At 38.3% G+C, this 16,128-nt stretch overlaps 1 protein-coding gene and 1 pseudogene across 2 annotated transcripts in view; both read left to right on the forward strand.

The window, feature by feature from the left end:
* Window positions 1-398: 398 nt before the first annotated feature.
* LOC307048555 (HIG1 domain family member 1A, mitochondrial-like) lies at window positions 399-678 on the forward strand (annotated as a pseudogene). The gene has a single exon. The product of its transcript is annotated as an HIG1 domain family member 1A, mitochondrial-like (transcript).
* Window positions 679-14,470: 13,792 nt separating this feature from the next.
* The window catches only part of NR5A2 (nuclear receptor subfamily 5 group A member 2), a gene marked incomplete at both ends in the record, with an annotated part of 122,755 nt that continues 121,097 nt past the window's right edge, over window positions 14,471-16,128 (forward strand). The window contains 1 exon segment of the mRNA XM_079696441.1: window positions 14,471-14,534. Coding sequence (XP_079552567.1) covers window positions 14,471-14,534 — 64 coding nt within the window.

Below are 16,128 nucleotides of genomic sequence, written 5' to 3' on the forward strand. Positions count from 1 at the left end.
CCTGATGGAAAGCTAGAAAACAGGACACCCTCATCTCATGCACTGGACCTTGTTTTTTTGTCCAGTGTGATTCCTGGGATGGCTGCGGCCCCCTGGCAACAATGAAGCTACCAGAGGAGAGGGTATCATGTTAGCAACGGCAGAGACAGAGAGAACCAGGGCCCTGGTGACATCACCGAGCCATGAGTGACCCAGCCCTGGAGTGGCCCCATCGCTGACTCTCTTATGATGGGAGAGAGATGATATTTTCCTTATTCTTGAAGCAGTTCAGGCTGGGCTTTCTATTACTTGCAGCTTCACTAAACCAAGGGGAAAGCAATGCGTTTTTAAAATAATCTAGAGAGAAGCCGATTGGAGACTGCGACATCTTGTCATTGTCTGAAGTTTCTTCAATCACTATGTCAAGTGACAGAGATGTTTCTCTTTCTTCACTTGATGAAGATTAGGGATCTAAACTTATCTGAAAAGCTAGAGAGGCACCATTTGTCCCCATTGGAATGGCAGGTTTTGCAGCAATCGTTGCATATGGATTATATAAATTGAAGAGCAGGGGCAATACTAAAATGTCTGTTCACCTGATCCACATGCACGTGGCAGCCCAAGGCTTTGTTGTGGGAGCAATGGCTTTGTATGGGCTATTCCATGTATTGATAATTCTGGGAAAAACCTAAACCTTAGAAAAGGAGAGGCTGTCTTGGTCTTGGTGGTGGTGCTTGCTTTAGTTAGACATCTCATATTGAGATTATATGTTTATGTTGAAAGTAAATTCTGTGGATCAGACGATAACATGGTAATTTGAATATTGGCTCCCTTTCTTGCAGGCTTGATTTGCCTGGTGACTAGTTCACTAGCTAGGTCATTCAGGGGAGTCAGATTAGCACAAAAACATGTCACTTTTAAATGCACTTGATAGTGGTACAATGTCCACCTTCTTAAACTCTTCAGATAAAATTAGTTGTAAAGAGGACAACATGCTCCCAGTTGCTGCAGAATGTCATATGCTTTTGATGTAATGTAGGAATCCTATTTACCCCAGTTCATTTAACTCCTTCTGACTCCTGTGGACTGAGTGCTGTTTTTAAGGGCTGGTTGGTTCCTGAAGAATGCTTCTAGAACAGTGCATGGACTACAAGATTATAAATCTCCCGGCAACTATGTGTGTGTTTTTAAACCAAACCTAAAGAGCTGGTAACAGCTGCTTTGAAGTAGCATCTATTTCAAAATCATAGTTTTAAACATGAGAATAACTTACCTGTAGATCCCCGTTTAGCTCTTCTGTAATTGCAGAATTATATTTTGCTGTTGTTATATTAGAATAATTTTTCAATGGCATTTTGAAATAGAAATGTGTATTTTAAGTGCTAATGCAAAGGTAAATGAAAACTACTTTTTAAAAATAAAAAAATAAAATGAAATAAAATAACCTAGAGATAGACCTGGAGAAAGAGAGTGAGAAGGAGAGGGATTGGGGGAGAGATATGAGTTGCTTAATGATGGATCCAGGATATATTTTCATCTATTGTTTTAATTGTAAGAATGGCCCATCCTTTTACTTATATAAAAGATGATTTTTAACATCCCTTCAATAAATTTTGTATGAAAAATATTTGGTGGGGGGGGGATAAATTGGGAGATTGAGATTGAGATATACACACTACTATATATATATATAAATAAAACAGATAACCAACAAGGACCTACTGCATAGTACAGAGAACTCTACTCAATACTCTGTAATGATCTGTATGGGAAAAGAATCTAAAAAAGAGTGGATATATGTATATGTATAACTGGTTCACTTTGTTGTACACCTGAAAATAACACAGCATTGTAAACCAATCATACTCCAATAAAAATTATTTTAAAAAAATACTTGGGGCTGTACAGACTACAGAAGTGTGGCCTTTATCCATGGTGCAGGCCAAAATCACTTCAAAATATTCGTCAAATACCTCAAGTTTATAAGACAGTCAAATTGGAAGTAAAACCTGGCATCCATCCCACATTATGAAGTACGGAACTTAGTCATTATTATGAAAAGAAAATCAAGGTTAATTGTTCAAATCATTCGCTCTCATTGACACCCCAAATCTCAGTGATTAGCGTCAGACAACCCAAACCAACCATGGTAACCCATTACTGAGACTAAATTTGGGAGAATGTAAAAGTGTCTTTATTTCTGATTAACTAAATAAAGGGGAAAACATTCCTCAAATTTTCCTCCAGTTCGGTAGCCTCTTTGCAAGAATCTAAACTCCAATCATATCAGAAGTGGGAGCACTGCAAGCTGTGATAAGCCCCTAAAAATTGTATGTCCAACTCAGAATTCAGAACTAAGAGATGCAGAATCAGGGCCAGGAAGAATGTGTAGTTATTTCTGGTTCTGCTGCAATTACCCTATCAAAATGGACTGAAATACAGCTAGAAACCCTGGTGCCTTCAGTCTAAAAGCCCTGATCTTTTTTTTTTAAGTGATTTTTTCATTTCTGGCATCTTAGCTGTGGCTTTCTTGAAGCTCACGTTTGGGATTTTAAAAAATATATTCTCAAGTGTTTTAGGCTTTAGCTTCTGAAGTGTTGAAGGTTTCCAGGTTCATATCCCTGTTCAAAAATAAAATCGGTTTTGGTCTTGCTATTAATATCTCCCTGTCTGTTGAACCAAAGTTGTGCTACCCCTCCACCACTGAGTACAGAAAAATACCACCTCCTGTCCTGGGTCTACTCGTTGTCCTCAATTTTCTTGTCTTTTCATTGATGACTCATAACCCAGGCAGGCCAAGCCGCACGGCTATGGATGAAGAGGGACATGACCACAGTGTGCCTTTCACTTCGTCCACTGAGACCAGGCTCTTTCTGCCATCTCTCGGGGGACATGCTGACCTTCTTCATTTGGCTTCCTACTGCAAGCCTCTGTCTCTTCACGGATCACCGGGGAGCGCCATAAGAATGTCAACGACCATATGCCAAACTATTAACAGAAAAGAATGCTGAGAGCCAGGCTGGCTGTGTAATTTACCATGGTGACTGATGGGACACACTTGACCTTACTGGAGAAGCACTGAAGCCAAGTCTGGTCCGAGCTCCGTAAAGGATTGGGGAAAGCAGAGCGATGAATGCCCAGGCTCTGGGACCAGACAGACCTGCGAATTGCACCTCCATTCCTTAGCTGGTTGACCCTGGGCAAATAATTTAGCTTCCCAAATCTCCAGTTTCCTCATTCTTTTTTCTTTCATTGAAGTATTTACAATGTGGTGTTAGCGTCAAGTGTACAGCACAGTGATTCAGATATATATATGTTCTTTTTCACATTCTTTTTCCTCATAGGTTATTACAAGATACTGAGTATAGTTCCCTGTGCTATACAGTAGGTCCTTGTTGGTTATCTGTTTTATATATAGTAGTGTGTGTATGTCAATCCCAAACTCCCAATTTATCCCTCCCTCCCTTTTCCCCTTTGGTAACCATAAGTTTGTTTTCTATATCTGTGAGTCTATTTCTGTTTTGTAAATAAGTTCATTTGTATCTTTTATTTTAGATTCCACATTTAAGTGATACCATATGATATTTGTCTTTCTCTTTCTGACTCACTTCACTCAGTATGACACTTCTAGTTGCATCCATGTTCCTGCAAATGGCATTATTTCACTCTTTGTTATGGCTGAGTAATATTCCATTGTATATATGTACCACATTCACTGTATCCATTCATCTGTTGATGGACATTTGGGCAGTTTTTTCATTCATTTTTATTTTATTTTTTGCTGTGCTACGCAGCTTATGGATCTTAGCTCCCCAACCAGGGACTGAACCCAGGCCCTCGGCAGTGAAAGCACAGAGTCCTAACCACTGGACCACTAGGGAATTCCCAGCTTCCTCATTCTGAAAATAGTTCTGGGAGATATTTCCCTCGTGGAGGAATTAAAATCATTTACCTAATACAGGGTGCTTTTTAAAAAATTATTTTTATTTACTTTGGCTGTGCCAGGTCTTAATTGCGGCATGCAGGATCTTTAGTTGCGGCATGAGGACTTCTTAGTGCAGCGTGCAGGCAGGATCTAGTTCCCTGACCAGGGATCGAACATGGGCCCCCTGCATTGGGAGTGCAGAGCTTTACCCACTGGACCACCAGGGAAGTCCCCAGGGTGCTTGAAATGAGTCAGTGAGACAACGTGTACTAGAACTTAGCCCCGTGCCTGGCACACAGCAGGGTCCTAAAAGTTAGCAGTTAATTGTGTACTGTAGCCAACCCTGCACCCTGCTAGCCAGAGTTTCCTCACTCTAATTCTTTCCCCAAGTGATCAGCCCCAGTTCACACTACCAAGACCCTCAACATATCTTCACACTATCTTCCCTTTTTTCACCTTCTCTATTTCCCTAACATTTAATCCCACTTCCCATGATCATTTTTTTAAATTAATTAATTTATTTATTATTTTTTGGGGGTGGCGTTGGTTCTTTGTTGCTATGTGTGGGCTTTCTGGCAGGAGTGTGTGAAAAGGCCTAGAGGAAAAGCCAGAGCAAGACAAGGAACCCTCGGGAGGTGACAGAAAGGATCAAAGGGAGAAATGATGAGGGGCCTGAATGTATCAGTCATCAGGCTACACCTGCCCCGCGAGTTCTCATCTAACCTTCCCACCATCTCAGGAGTCGTGGTTCATGCTGCACCCACACTGAGAAAACAGAGTTAAAAGGAACACAGAATTCACCAAGGGTCACCATGTTAATCAGTGATGTGCCCGGACCAGACCTCGAGTCCCTCTGGCTCAAAGCCCGTGAGCTGTCCAGTGTGGATGTCGGAAGCCAAGGCAATGACAGAACCAGAGGACGGGATGCCATTGAAGGATGTTATTGAAACAAAATGGACTGAGCTGGGCAACTGAATAGACACAGCAAGTAAATCAGAGGGAGATTTTTAGAATGATACCCAAATTTCCGATTTAGCAATTTGATGGTGTCATTCATCCAAAAAAAAAAATGACATTTGAAATGAAAGATACTGAGTTCCATTTGGGACATGACGAATCCGATCTGCACTTATGATTTGTTGATATGTATATATATTTACATCATTTAAGGACATCATGCATTACCAATTCTATGTTTAAAGGTCTTTGCATTTCCCTAGTGTAAATCTTCCCAGCCATCAATACTAATATTGTCAGCTGATATTTATTGAATAACTGCTGTGTGCCAGGCATATATATCATTCAATTCATAATAATTAGTTTTAGGATTAAATGATAGAGCATATGTGAGGCACTTCACAGAGTGCCTGGCATATAGTATGTGCTCAGTAAATGGAGAAATGATACACAAGGCTATAGAGGTAAAGAGAGGTCGAAAAAGTAGTCAAAAATCACATATCTAGTAACAACTGTTCTAAATATCATATATATTCTAATATTAATATTATATAATTAATATGAATAAAGTTTTAAGATAATAAAGGCCAAAAATGGCACAAATTTAAAAACAGCACATTTAAATTTGGGTGGTAATGGAAGTTAATGAAAGAGAGAATAGATAATTGAAATCTCACAACAATTTCAATTTTTTTATTTACCTGTAATATCAACTCTTTTTTCTCTTAATTATTAGCATAAAATAGAAAAATTGGATGGTTTGTGGCTTTCTGGGACATGCAAAAGAACTTGAAAAATCTAAAATACATTAGTATCTAAATAAATTATGCTTGAGGATATAACTTGCTATTTTCATGGACATAAAAATAACAGGTAGAAAGTATGCCTACCTCTTTGAAACTCATTTTTGTTTTTCTCAGTTTCATATAGTATAAGATCACCTTTCTAAGTATCTTCAGTTTTTTTTCAATTAGTCCTTTCTTTTCTGGTTTTATCTTTCCTTTCCCAAAATGCAATGTGCATTTATGCCATTATTTTATTACAGTCAGTAGATTGATGATTGATGTTTTGACTAATCACAGATTGCTGTGTTGAGAAACTGTTTAAGGAATAGATATTTTTAAATTCTACTTTATCATTTTTGATTAAACATTTTTTTTCACAAAGGATTGAGAGGGCAAAAAAAACAATAAAACAATGTCTATTAGAATAACTGAAATGCAATCAAGATTGAGTTATATGTCCCCATATAAGATTTAACCATATAAACTATTCCATTCTAGAGGAACACTTATTACTTGAAAAAGTGTTTTATTCATGTGGTCTACGAGATAATGTCAGGTAATACATAACCTTCAGTTGCATGAATTAAGCATGTCTGAGATGTATTTTGTGGCTCCATATTTTTTAGAAAATAATTACTATGTAACTCTTAGGGAAATCACTTTGGATGCTCTACAGATCCCTCTTTTTAAAACAGTTTAGATAATTTAGTTATTTGCCTAAATGTTTTAGAAGGCCTTAAATGGAAACAAAATGGCACTGAGTTTATTTCATTTACTCTAAATAAAGATATGAACCATAAGTCAAATCACAGATTGTGATAAACGTGGGGAACTCAACACAAGCCCACAGAGAATAAAGTCTTAAATATTTCAATTGCTGAAAGATTGACTAAGGCTCTGTTTAATTATTAGTGCTATAAAAAATGAGTAATATTTACCTGGCCATAATAGTACTGTGTAAAAGTAACTTATCTTTCCTGCCAGGTGCCACATTTCTCACAGTTATTACAAAGAATGAAAAGAAATCTTTACATAGTCATTATTTTTCCAGATCTGCCACCCCATCATCTTATATAATTTGGGGCTTGGGGGTTGTTAAAGAAGCTGATTATTTATTTATTTATTTATTTATTCGGTGCCAATGCTAACCCAGGTCTTAAATGAAATCAGTGACAAATGGCATTGTTAGTGAAGGGTATCAGCAAAAATGCCCCAGTAAGCCATGGTTTGGCAAAAACTAACTGGTTCTTCTTATAAGTCCTCTGTAAACCCCCCCAATATCTGCTGCAATCAGTCCATTTGAATGATGAGTCATTTCGGGTGCTGGTTCTTAATAAATCCAAGTATAAACATACCCACAAGGCCTTTCTGCTATATGCTTATGCACGATGCTGACCAGAAATCCGATTTTACAAGAATATCCATTCCTAACAGATATGTCATAATGTCTTGGAAGGGTGTATTCAGGAAGTTTACAGTGACTGTAATTCATTAACTGAACTTCAACATCCTCAAGCAGTACGGGTTCAGATGACATTACAGAATGCCTTCTGGATTTTGGCAAAGATGCCTAGGAGTCATTAGTTATCTGTCAATCATTTACAAATCTTTTCTGAAATCAGTTAGCAAACAATGTTTTATCATTATAAACATGTATCCTTGTACATGTGAGTCACTGTAAGTGTGCTCTGTGGTGGTATCTGAGTTCGTTGGGATAATGAAGGTGATTAAATGCTCACATTCACCAAAAGGAAGTGGTTAGACTGCCTTGATTGGGAAAAATAATTACTAAAAATTGAGGTTGTAATTTCTTTTGTGCTTTTCCCCCAGTCCGGTTGGAACCTAAATTGGTCATTAACCATCTTTGGGGCTGAGTTCCGAGCACCTGTTATTCATATCACATGTGAATGTTATTCCAGCCTTTCTTTCACAAAAATATGTTCATTTCTCACAAAGTACTGAGTATCTATTTCTATTCAATTAGCCTCCTAGATAAGCTTCAAAAGACCAAAGTAACTCATTAATGCAACGTTTCCTCCACATGCCAGTAAGTTCTACAGGAACGGGAATAAGAGTGACAAATAGCAAATAGCATGTTTTAAAGGTTCTGGTGGGAGTTATTAGGAACCCAGTAATGCTCTCATCCTTTAACATTTTTTTGTATATTTTGTAAATAATTCTGTCTAATCAGAAGCATGTAACAAAGCATGAAATCCAATCTTTTTTATTGTTCCATGTTTTATTAGCCGTACACAAAAAGGAAGAGAAAGCAAAACACTACATAATGTTATTAAATGATAAATCATGGGAGGTCTTCTAGAGGGTGTCAAGTAGTATGTGACTAAACTAAGGGTGTCCAAAACAAAATACAAAAGAAGAAACTTGCATACGTTTTCCAAAATTCCATTATGGAAGATGAGTCTCTCACCCAAGAACCCAAGTCACATGGTCCATACTGGTTTTTAATGACATCAAAATATGTATTGGGCACTTTCTATATATGATCTCACTTACTTCTCACAACACACACTATAGGATTCCATAATTTTTGTCATTTTTACTTGAAGACTTTAACGCTCAAAGAGGTCAAGCATTGCTTTGCCCCTGAGTAGGGAACAAAGTGAGTATGGCAATGGTGAACTTTCTGATCCCAAATCCCAGATGCTTAACTACTACCTTCATGGCGACCATGACCTTATAATGTGCTCTCCTGCTCAGATAGGCTGCATTCACCAACCACAACTGCATGGTTTTTCAGGTAAAGACAATTAGGTGTACAGCCAGCGTGTTGGGAGGATTGGATGGGCAAGACTATTTGATGGGTTGAATAATATGTAAAGCCTTAACAAATGTGTGTCCAACACTCAGGCATGTGTGAAAGAAGACCTACATCTTCCAAAGCAGTTACGGGTGTAAAATATGCCTGCAAAAATATATGCTCCTTCTGGGTTTCTATCTGAAAATTAGAGAAGGAATCATTGGTTTCAATAAAAATCATATTTTGAAATCCATGATATATTTAAAAGAAAAAAAGTAATCTAAGTAAATAATACGTAATGTATTCATGCAAAGTAGAGTGTACACAAGAGCTTAAAGCTCTGAGAAAAAAACAGCATGTTTATCAAATGCCATCCCTGGACCACAGTCATGGCCACTGCCAATTCTCACCCTGATTTCCAGGAGTCACCCAGGCCCCATGCCACCCAAACCGGATACAGAGGAGAGTGTGCGTCCAGCAGAGCTGGGAGCCAGTAACACAGCTAAAACGCGGCAGAGAGGGAGGAGGTGAGAGGTCTTCCTTTATTCTCATTTCTCCTCTAACTGGTCTTTCCATATAGCACTTTTATCATTCCGATGCAGTATTCCAACATTTCAACCAAAATAACATGAAGCAAGAGGAGAAATGAAAACATAACAGTAATCAGAGTAAACAACAAAGAATAAAAGGGGGGATAATGAATTCTATAATGTGACTCTTCAGACAATGACTGCTTAATCTATTACAGTATATGACATGTGAAATTATGTTACAACCAATGTCCATATATTCAGTTATAAATGATCTGTACACACACATACGCACCCCATTTACTTAGTTTAAAAAAAGCATCCACACTACTATATATAAAATAAATAATCAACAAGAACCTACTGTATAGCCCAGGGAACTCTACTCAATATTCTTGTAATAACTTATATGGGGAAAGAACCTGAAAAAGAATGTATGTATGTATATGTATAACTGAATCACTTTGCTGTACACCTGAAACTAACACATCATTGTAAATCGACTATAATATAAAATAAAAATTAAATTAAAAAAAGAAGCATCAATGCTAATATTGTTTGAAAGCACATAAAGGCTTGAAAATATTGATACATGGGCTTTAGTCACTGATTGAGAAAGATTCTCTTCCAGAAACCTAAAAGAATAAAATAAAATTTCAATTTTAACATGAAAATTAGCTAGTGTCATAAATTTATATTCCAACTTACCCAGTATCCCCATCCAAGCAAAATTTTCAGAAAAGGTCACTTTGTTTTTATCAACTGCACAATGGTGTATTGTACTGATTCCTTCCTAATTAAGGCCCAAGTCTGTGAGTGTCAGCTAGCAATACTAGGTGTCCATCTGATCTTGCAAATAATTTTTCCATTTATAAAACTTTAAAACTTTGACTTTAGCCTTATTAACATTTTGATTTAAACCACTGATCTAATTAGGTTATAATGTGTTCAAGTCTGTTCTCTATGTCTGTGAGTCTGTTTCTGTCATAGATAAGTTTGTTTGCAACATGTTTTAGATTCCACATATAAGTGATATCATATAGTACTTGTCTTTGACTTCTTTCACTTATTATGATCATCTCTAGGTCCATCCATATTGCTGCAAATGGCATTATTTCATTCATTTTTATGGCTAAGGACTATTTCATTGTATATATGTACCACATCTTCTTTACCCATTCATCTGTCGATGGACATTTACGTTGCTTCCATGTCCTGGCTATTGTGAAGAGTGCTGCTATGAACTTTGGGGTGCATGTATCTTTTTGAATTATAGTTTCTTCCAGATACATGCCCAGGAGTGGGACTGCTGGATCATATGGTGTTGAGTTTCCTAACTTTACTCCCCTAAAGGAGTAACCCTGAGTGTAGGTAATTATATTTTGAAATAATCTTGACATTTATCTCCAAGACAAGAAAAGTCATAAAAACAGCCTGAATCTCAGGTCCCTACGGTGAGCATCCAGCTCTCCCAAGTTCCAAAAATCTTTCCACAACCTGTTCGGAACAGGTAGCCCTGGTTAGGACGCAGAGGTTGAGGAGACCAGGAAAAGTTTCTGTTCACAGAAGAAATTCCAATGTGCTTTCTTTTCAAACTTTTGGGGTGGAATATGGCTCATAATATTTAATAAAAGAAGATATTATCTATTTTAATTCCATTCAGATCTCTTCCATACCCCCAATTTCATGAAAATGCAATTATGAAAGCACATTTTTAAAACAGACCAAATTAACAGAACTTTTTTTTTTGGCTGCGCTGCGCTTCGCAGCTTGCAGGATCCTAATTCCCCGACCAGGGATTGAATCCTCGTGCTCGGCAGTGAAAGCATGAAGTCCCAACCATTGGACCACCAGCGAAGTCCCAACAGACCATTTTGTTTTATAAAAAATTCCAAACATTGTATTTTCTGACCAGAACAATCGTGTATTCAATATATGAGTTGGCTGGTAAAAAATTATTAACAAGCTACTCTTATAGAAAGGATGGACAACAAGGTCCTACTGTAGAGCACAAGGAACTATATTCAATGCCCTGGGATAAATCATAATGGAAAAGAATATAAGAAAGAACATATATACATATATATGTATACATATAACTGAGTCACTTTGCTGTACAGCAGAAATTAACATGACATTGTACATCAACTCTACTTTAATTTTTAAAAACCATGTTACTCTTGAAAAACGTGGCAGCTTTTTAAATAAAATGTTGTTTTTACATTTTGAGAATGGCTGACAGACTTTGGTTATTTAGACATAGGTATTTTGGAGACATTTCTTGAATACGAAGTAAACCTATTACTTCAAGGAAAAAACTGATAGTACTTTTTTTCACCGATAAAACTCAGACTTTCGGGCTTCCCTGGTGGCGCAGTGGTTGAGAGTCTGCCTGCCAATGCAGGGGACGTGGGTTCAGGCCCCGGTCCGGGAAGATCCCACATGCCGCAGAGCGGCTGGGCCCGTGAGCCATGGCCGCTGAGCCTGCACGTCCGGAGCTTGTGCTCTGCAATGGGAGAGGCCACAACAGTGAGTGGCCCGCGTACCGCAAAAAAAAAAAAAAAAAAAAAAAAAAAAACCTCAGACTTTCAAGTGAACATTTGGATTTTAGAAAATCTGAATATTCCACTGAGAGTTGGACAGCTTCCTAGTATTTAAAGACTTCTGATGAGATCAGTGGTGATATTAGTGAGTATAAGTTTTGATATTTGTCCACATTTGGAACATTTGCCAAATTTGATGAACATATATTTTTCCAAATCACCAGTGTAAGATGTAATAAAATCATGCACAGGAAAAGGTGCATTTGAAGTGTAAAAAAGGTCAATGAATTTTAGTGCAATAGAGGACAAAATGTTCACAGATTTGGTTAAGGATTCCACATTTCAACCACGAAGAAGATATCACTTGTGGAATCAAAGAAAAAGATCCATAATTATCTGAAAAAGCTGTTGTAGTACTGCTCTTTTCTTCTGCCTTCATATTCTGAAGACCATGTTTTTATTATTATTATTTAAAAATTTTATTTACATTTGGCTGTGTTGGGTCTTCATTGTTGCGTGTGGGCTTTCTCTAGTTGAGGCGAGCAGGGGCCACTCTTTGTTGCAGTGTGCGGGCTTCTCATTGCGGCGGCTTCTCTTGTTGCAGAGCACGGGCTCTAGAGCACAGGCTCAGTAGCTGTGACACATGGGCTCAGTAGTTGTGGCTCGCGGGCTCTAGAATGCAGGCTCAGTAGTTGTGGCGCACGGGCTTAGTTTCTTCGCGGCATGTGGGATCTTCCCGGACCAGGGCTCAAACCAGTGTCCCCTGCATTGGCAGGTGGATTCTTAACCACTGTGCCACCAGGGAAGTCCCATGTTTTTTATATACTTCAGCCAAAACAACATATCACTACAGACTGAATGCAGAAGGAGATGTGAGAATCCAGCTTTCTATTAAGTTAGACATTAAAAAGACTTCTGAAAATGCTACTTTTTATGAATTATTTTGTTTTGGAAAACAGCTATTTTCAATTTTCAATGTGTTATTTATAGTAATATACTTTAATAACTACAAATTAATATATTTATAAATAATACTTTTTTAGAATGGATATATATATATAACTGATTCATTTTGCTGTACACCTGAAACTAACACAACATTGTAAATCAACTATACTCCAATAAAAATTTTTTAAATAATAATTTTTTTACTTTCTCAATTTTAATGTTGAATAAAATAAATATTAATAGATATAATTCACATAAGCAAAAAGCTTTTAGAGCCTTATATTTTTAAGAGAATAGCTGCTTTTCAGGGTCATAGGTCCTTTAATATCTACCTATGTACATTTCTGGTATTATGCCACATTACTGTTTGACTGTTTAAAGAAATAACAACAAAGAACTGACATGGGTGATTATAATTACCCAATCCTTGTTAGTTTGAAATATACATTTACTTGCCCAGCTATATACTTCACTCCCCAGCCTCCCTTGCAGCTAAGTGTGGGTATGTGTCAAATTTCTGCCTAGTGAGTTGTAAGCAAAGTGTCTACATGGCACTTTCTGGAAATGTCCTGGAAAAGGAATATGTGTTTTCTCCCTTCCTCTGTACTGCTTCCTGGTAGTGATAGCTGACCTCTAGCAGTCATTTTGGAACATGAGGACAAGAGACAGAGGAGAGTAAAACAGAAAGAACCAGGTCCTGGACAACTTTGTAGGGCCACTGTACCATCACTACCTCTGAATTTCTTTTACAAGAGAGAAATAAATGTCTTATTTAAACCACTGGCATTCTGCTTTTTCTATTATATGCAGTCAAACCTAATCCAAAAAAATTAAAATTTTGATGGAAAAAATGCTATACATAAACATTCTGGGTTTTCCAAATAGGATCTCAGGCCAAAAAAAAAAAAAAAGTTTGCTCCATTAGCAAAATCAAAACATACAAGAAAATAACTAACTGTTGTTCCACAACATAAGAAAAGACATACATTGCTCTAAGAATCCAGACTTTATTACTTTAAAGGACAACAGGGATATTTCACAAGAGCCTAAAACTACCCGTGGTCATCTGAGTAATAGTTCTTTCATGGTCAGGAGTAATCCAGATTTTTTTCCATGGATTCAAGGAAAGAATGATAATTTTTAAATTATGGAAAACGTATTACACATTTGTCATTTTGCCAGCATTAACCTCAAAGTATAAGTTTTACTTTATTGGGGTAAAGAGATAGGCTGCCCTTTTAATCAACAGACCAATGTACAAACAAGCTAAGGTTAACTCCTCAGCTAATGAACAGGCATGATAAAAAAGCTGGTTGACAAAACATGAATAAATAAATGAGCACAAGCTCGGTAATGCTACCTGTAGTGCTTCAAAGTGTCAATCATATCCCTAGTCATCACTTAAAGAATGAATGTCTGCCAACGTTATCATCTAAAATATATTTACAGAGGTCAGAAGCGCTACGTCTGTCCTCCTCTATGCAAAGAGGTGATGACATCAAGGGGATATGTCACAAGCCTAAGTTTAGTTAGTGGATTTAAGCTGGTTTGGAGTTTTATCCACTAAGTATGATCTTCTGACCCCTCAGTTTTACAACTTTCCACTCTCCAAGCTGCACTGCACCTCTCCATTTCTGAGTTAATCATTTGTTTGCCATTATCTGCCAAGAGTTCTTATCTCTTTTGCTGTCACTTTATAACAGGGTCCTCTTATCAACCTGCATAGAGTCATGTGATTAGTCCAAGCCTATCGAAAGTTTCCATTCCTCTGATTAGAAACCATCATGAAACTGGATACATTGTTTACAGCAGGTCACCAATGCTGGAAAAAGTACAGAGTCCAGGGAAATACTTGCTTGTAACTTTCTGGATTCTTGGATTTTTTTTTTTTGTTTTTTGTTTTTTGGCTTTTTCTTAACTTTCACTAAGGGTTACTGTAGTCTGATGTGTCCTCCCCAAGGCTACAAAATTTGACAAGCTGCACTTTTTCTTATGCTCAATGATTTCTGCTTTAAGCCAAAGGACTGCCTATAATTGCATTAACAATGTCTTCTAATTCGGATACTGGGGATTTGCAAGAATCTCTAAAGCACGGACTTACACCTATTGGTAAGTAGGAGTTGCTCTTTTTATCATCTATTTATTATCCTGCTACTACACTAATACATGTAATTTAATCTCATTGATGTATTTACTGTTATAAGTCACTGCTTTTCCAATTGTGTTTATTAAAAGCACATAAGTCCACATATATATCACACATTTATCTTTCTTGAAGTTCAAAAAAGGCAAACGAATATTTCAAATATTCATTATATCCTCTGTTTTTGCATGTCATCCTATTAGCCTAAAACAGCCAGAAAACAAAATGTACAATATCTCACCTTCATCCCTAATATTTTCTGATAATTTTAAATGAGAAATAATAAACTAAAATTTGAACAACTTGAAACAAGTTAGCCATATGGAGTCACCATTGATCAAACTTCAACAAGTGCTTTCACGTATCTGTGGAGTTTCAAGCCACATCACAGTATGTCTCATTCATTGCAGATATTTTAGAAAACTTTTGTTTTTCGAGCCAAAAACAAAAACAAACAAAAAAATACCATCATTAGTTAAGGATTAGAAGTTAAGGGTGACTGTTTTTCAAAATAATGAGCATGTCTTCTTTTCATAAACAGAATAAGTAAACAAAGTTTATTTTCATTTTAAAAAAATAATGGCGAGTCACAAACGTTAACGTTACAGCAAGAATACCTCTAATTAATCCTGAAAGTAAAGGACTAAAGGGAAGTAATTCCCAGGGGTCTGTAATTATTAGTCTGTTGGAAATCTTGCCCTTCTTCCTTCCCACTAGTTTTTGAGGGACCTAAGCCCTTTCTTGTAGCACTTTCTTAGACTTTCGAACCGGAATTTCCCTGTAATTCGCAGAGGCCTGTCATCGGCGCTGAGTTCCAGCGCCGCTGGAACAAGAAGGAAAATCAAGGCTCCGGCTTTTCCTCTTTCTCCCTTGATAACCAGCTGACTCCACCGAACGCAGTGATTGCATTTTTTATGGGCCAACTACACTCTAAAGTATATCAATTGAGGAAATGGTTACCAAAAAAATGTTCTGTACTTACGAAAAAGAAAACACCGGGAAGGCAGGCAGAGTGCAACAGAGAATCAATTGCTCTGCTGATAAAAAGAAAATACGGGCACAGAAGAAGCTGGAAGAGAACACAGAGCGATTTCAAATCTTTGCCCGGGGCGCAGCCGCCTGGGCGCATGGGCGAAGGGTCCCTACAGGCAGCGGCCGCGCTGGGCCACCGCGCTGCTGGCGTCGGCGGCGCGCGGCGAGGGCGCGCTCGGGCTGGGGATGCGGGGGCGCGCGGGGAGAGGCGCGCTCGGGCCGGGGATGCGGGGGCGCGCGGGGAGAGGCGCGCTCGGGCCGCGGAGGCGGGGGCGCGCTCGGAGTCTCACCCGCCCGCGGATGCGAATTCAGGACGAGGGGATTCCCGAGACCACACACGAGGACCCCCACGGCGCGGCGCAGGCCCGGGGTGAAGGAATGCGGGGGAGATGGTGGAGGAGCCGCTTTCGCGTTGCCTCGGCTACCGCGGAAGAAGCGTATTTTTCACCCGACGCCCGGCACTCACACCGCGCCGGGTCCGTCCCGGGCGTGAAGCAGGACCACCTGCAAGTCTGGGGTCCGCCGGGT

This window comes from Hyperoodon ampullatus (assembly GCF_949752795.1).
Source record: "Hyperoodon ampullatus genome assembly, chromosome: 2".
Taxonomy (NCBI): Eukaryota; Metazoa; Chordata; class Mammalia; order Artiodactyla; family Ziphiidae; genus Hyperoodon; species Hyperoodon ampullatus.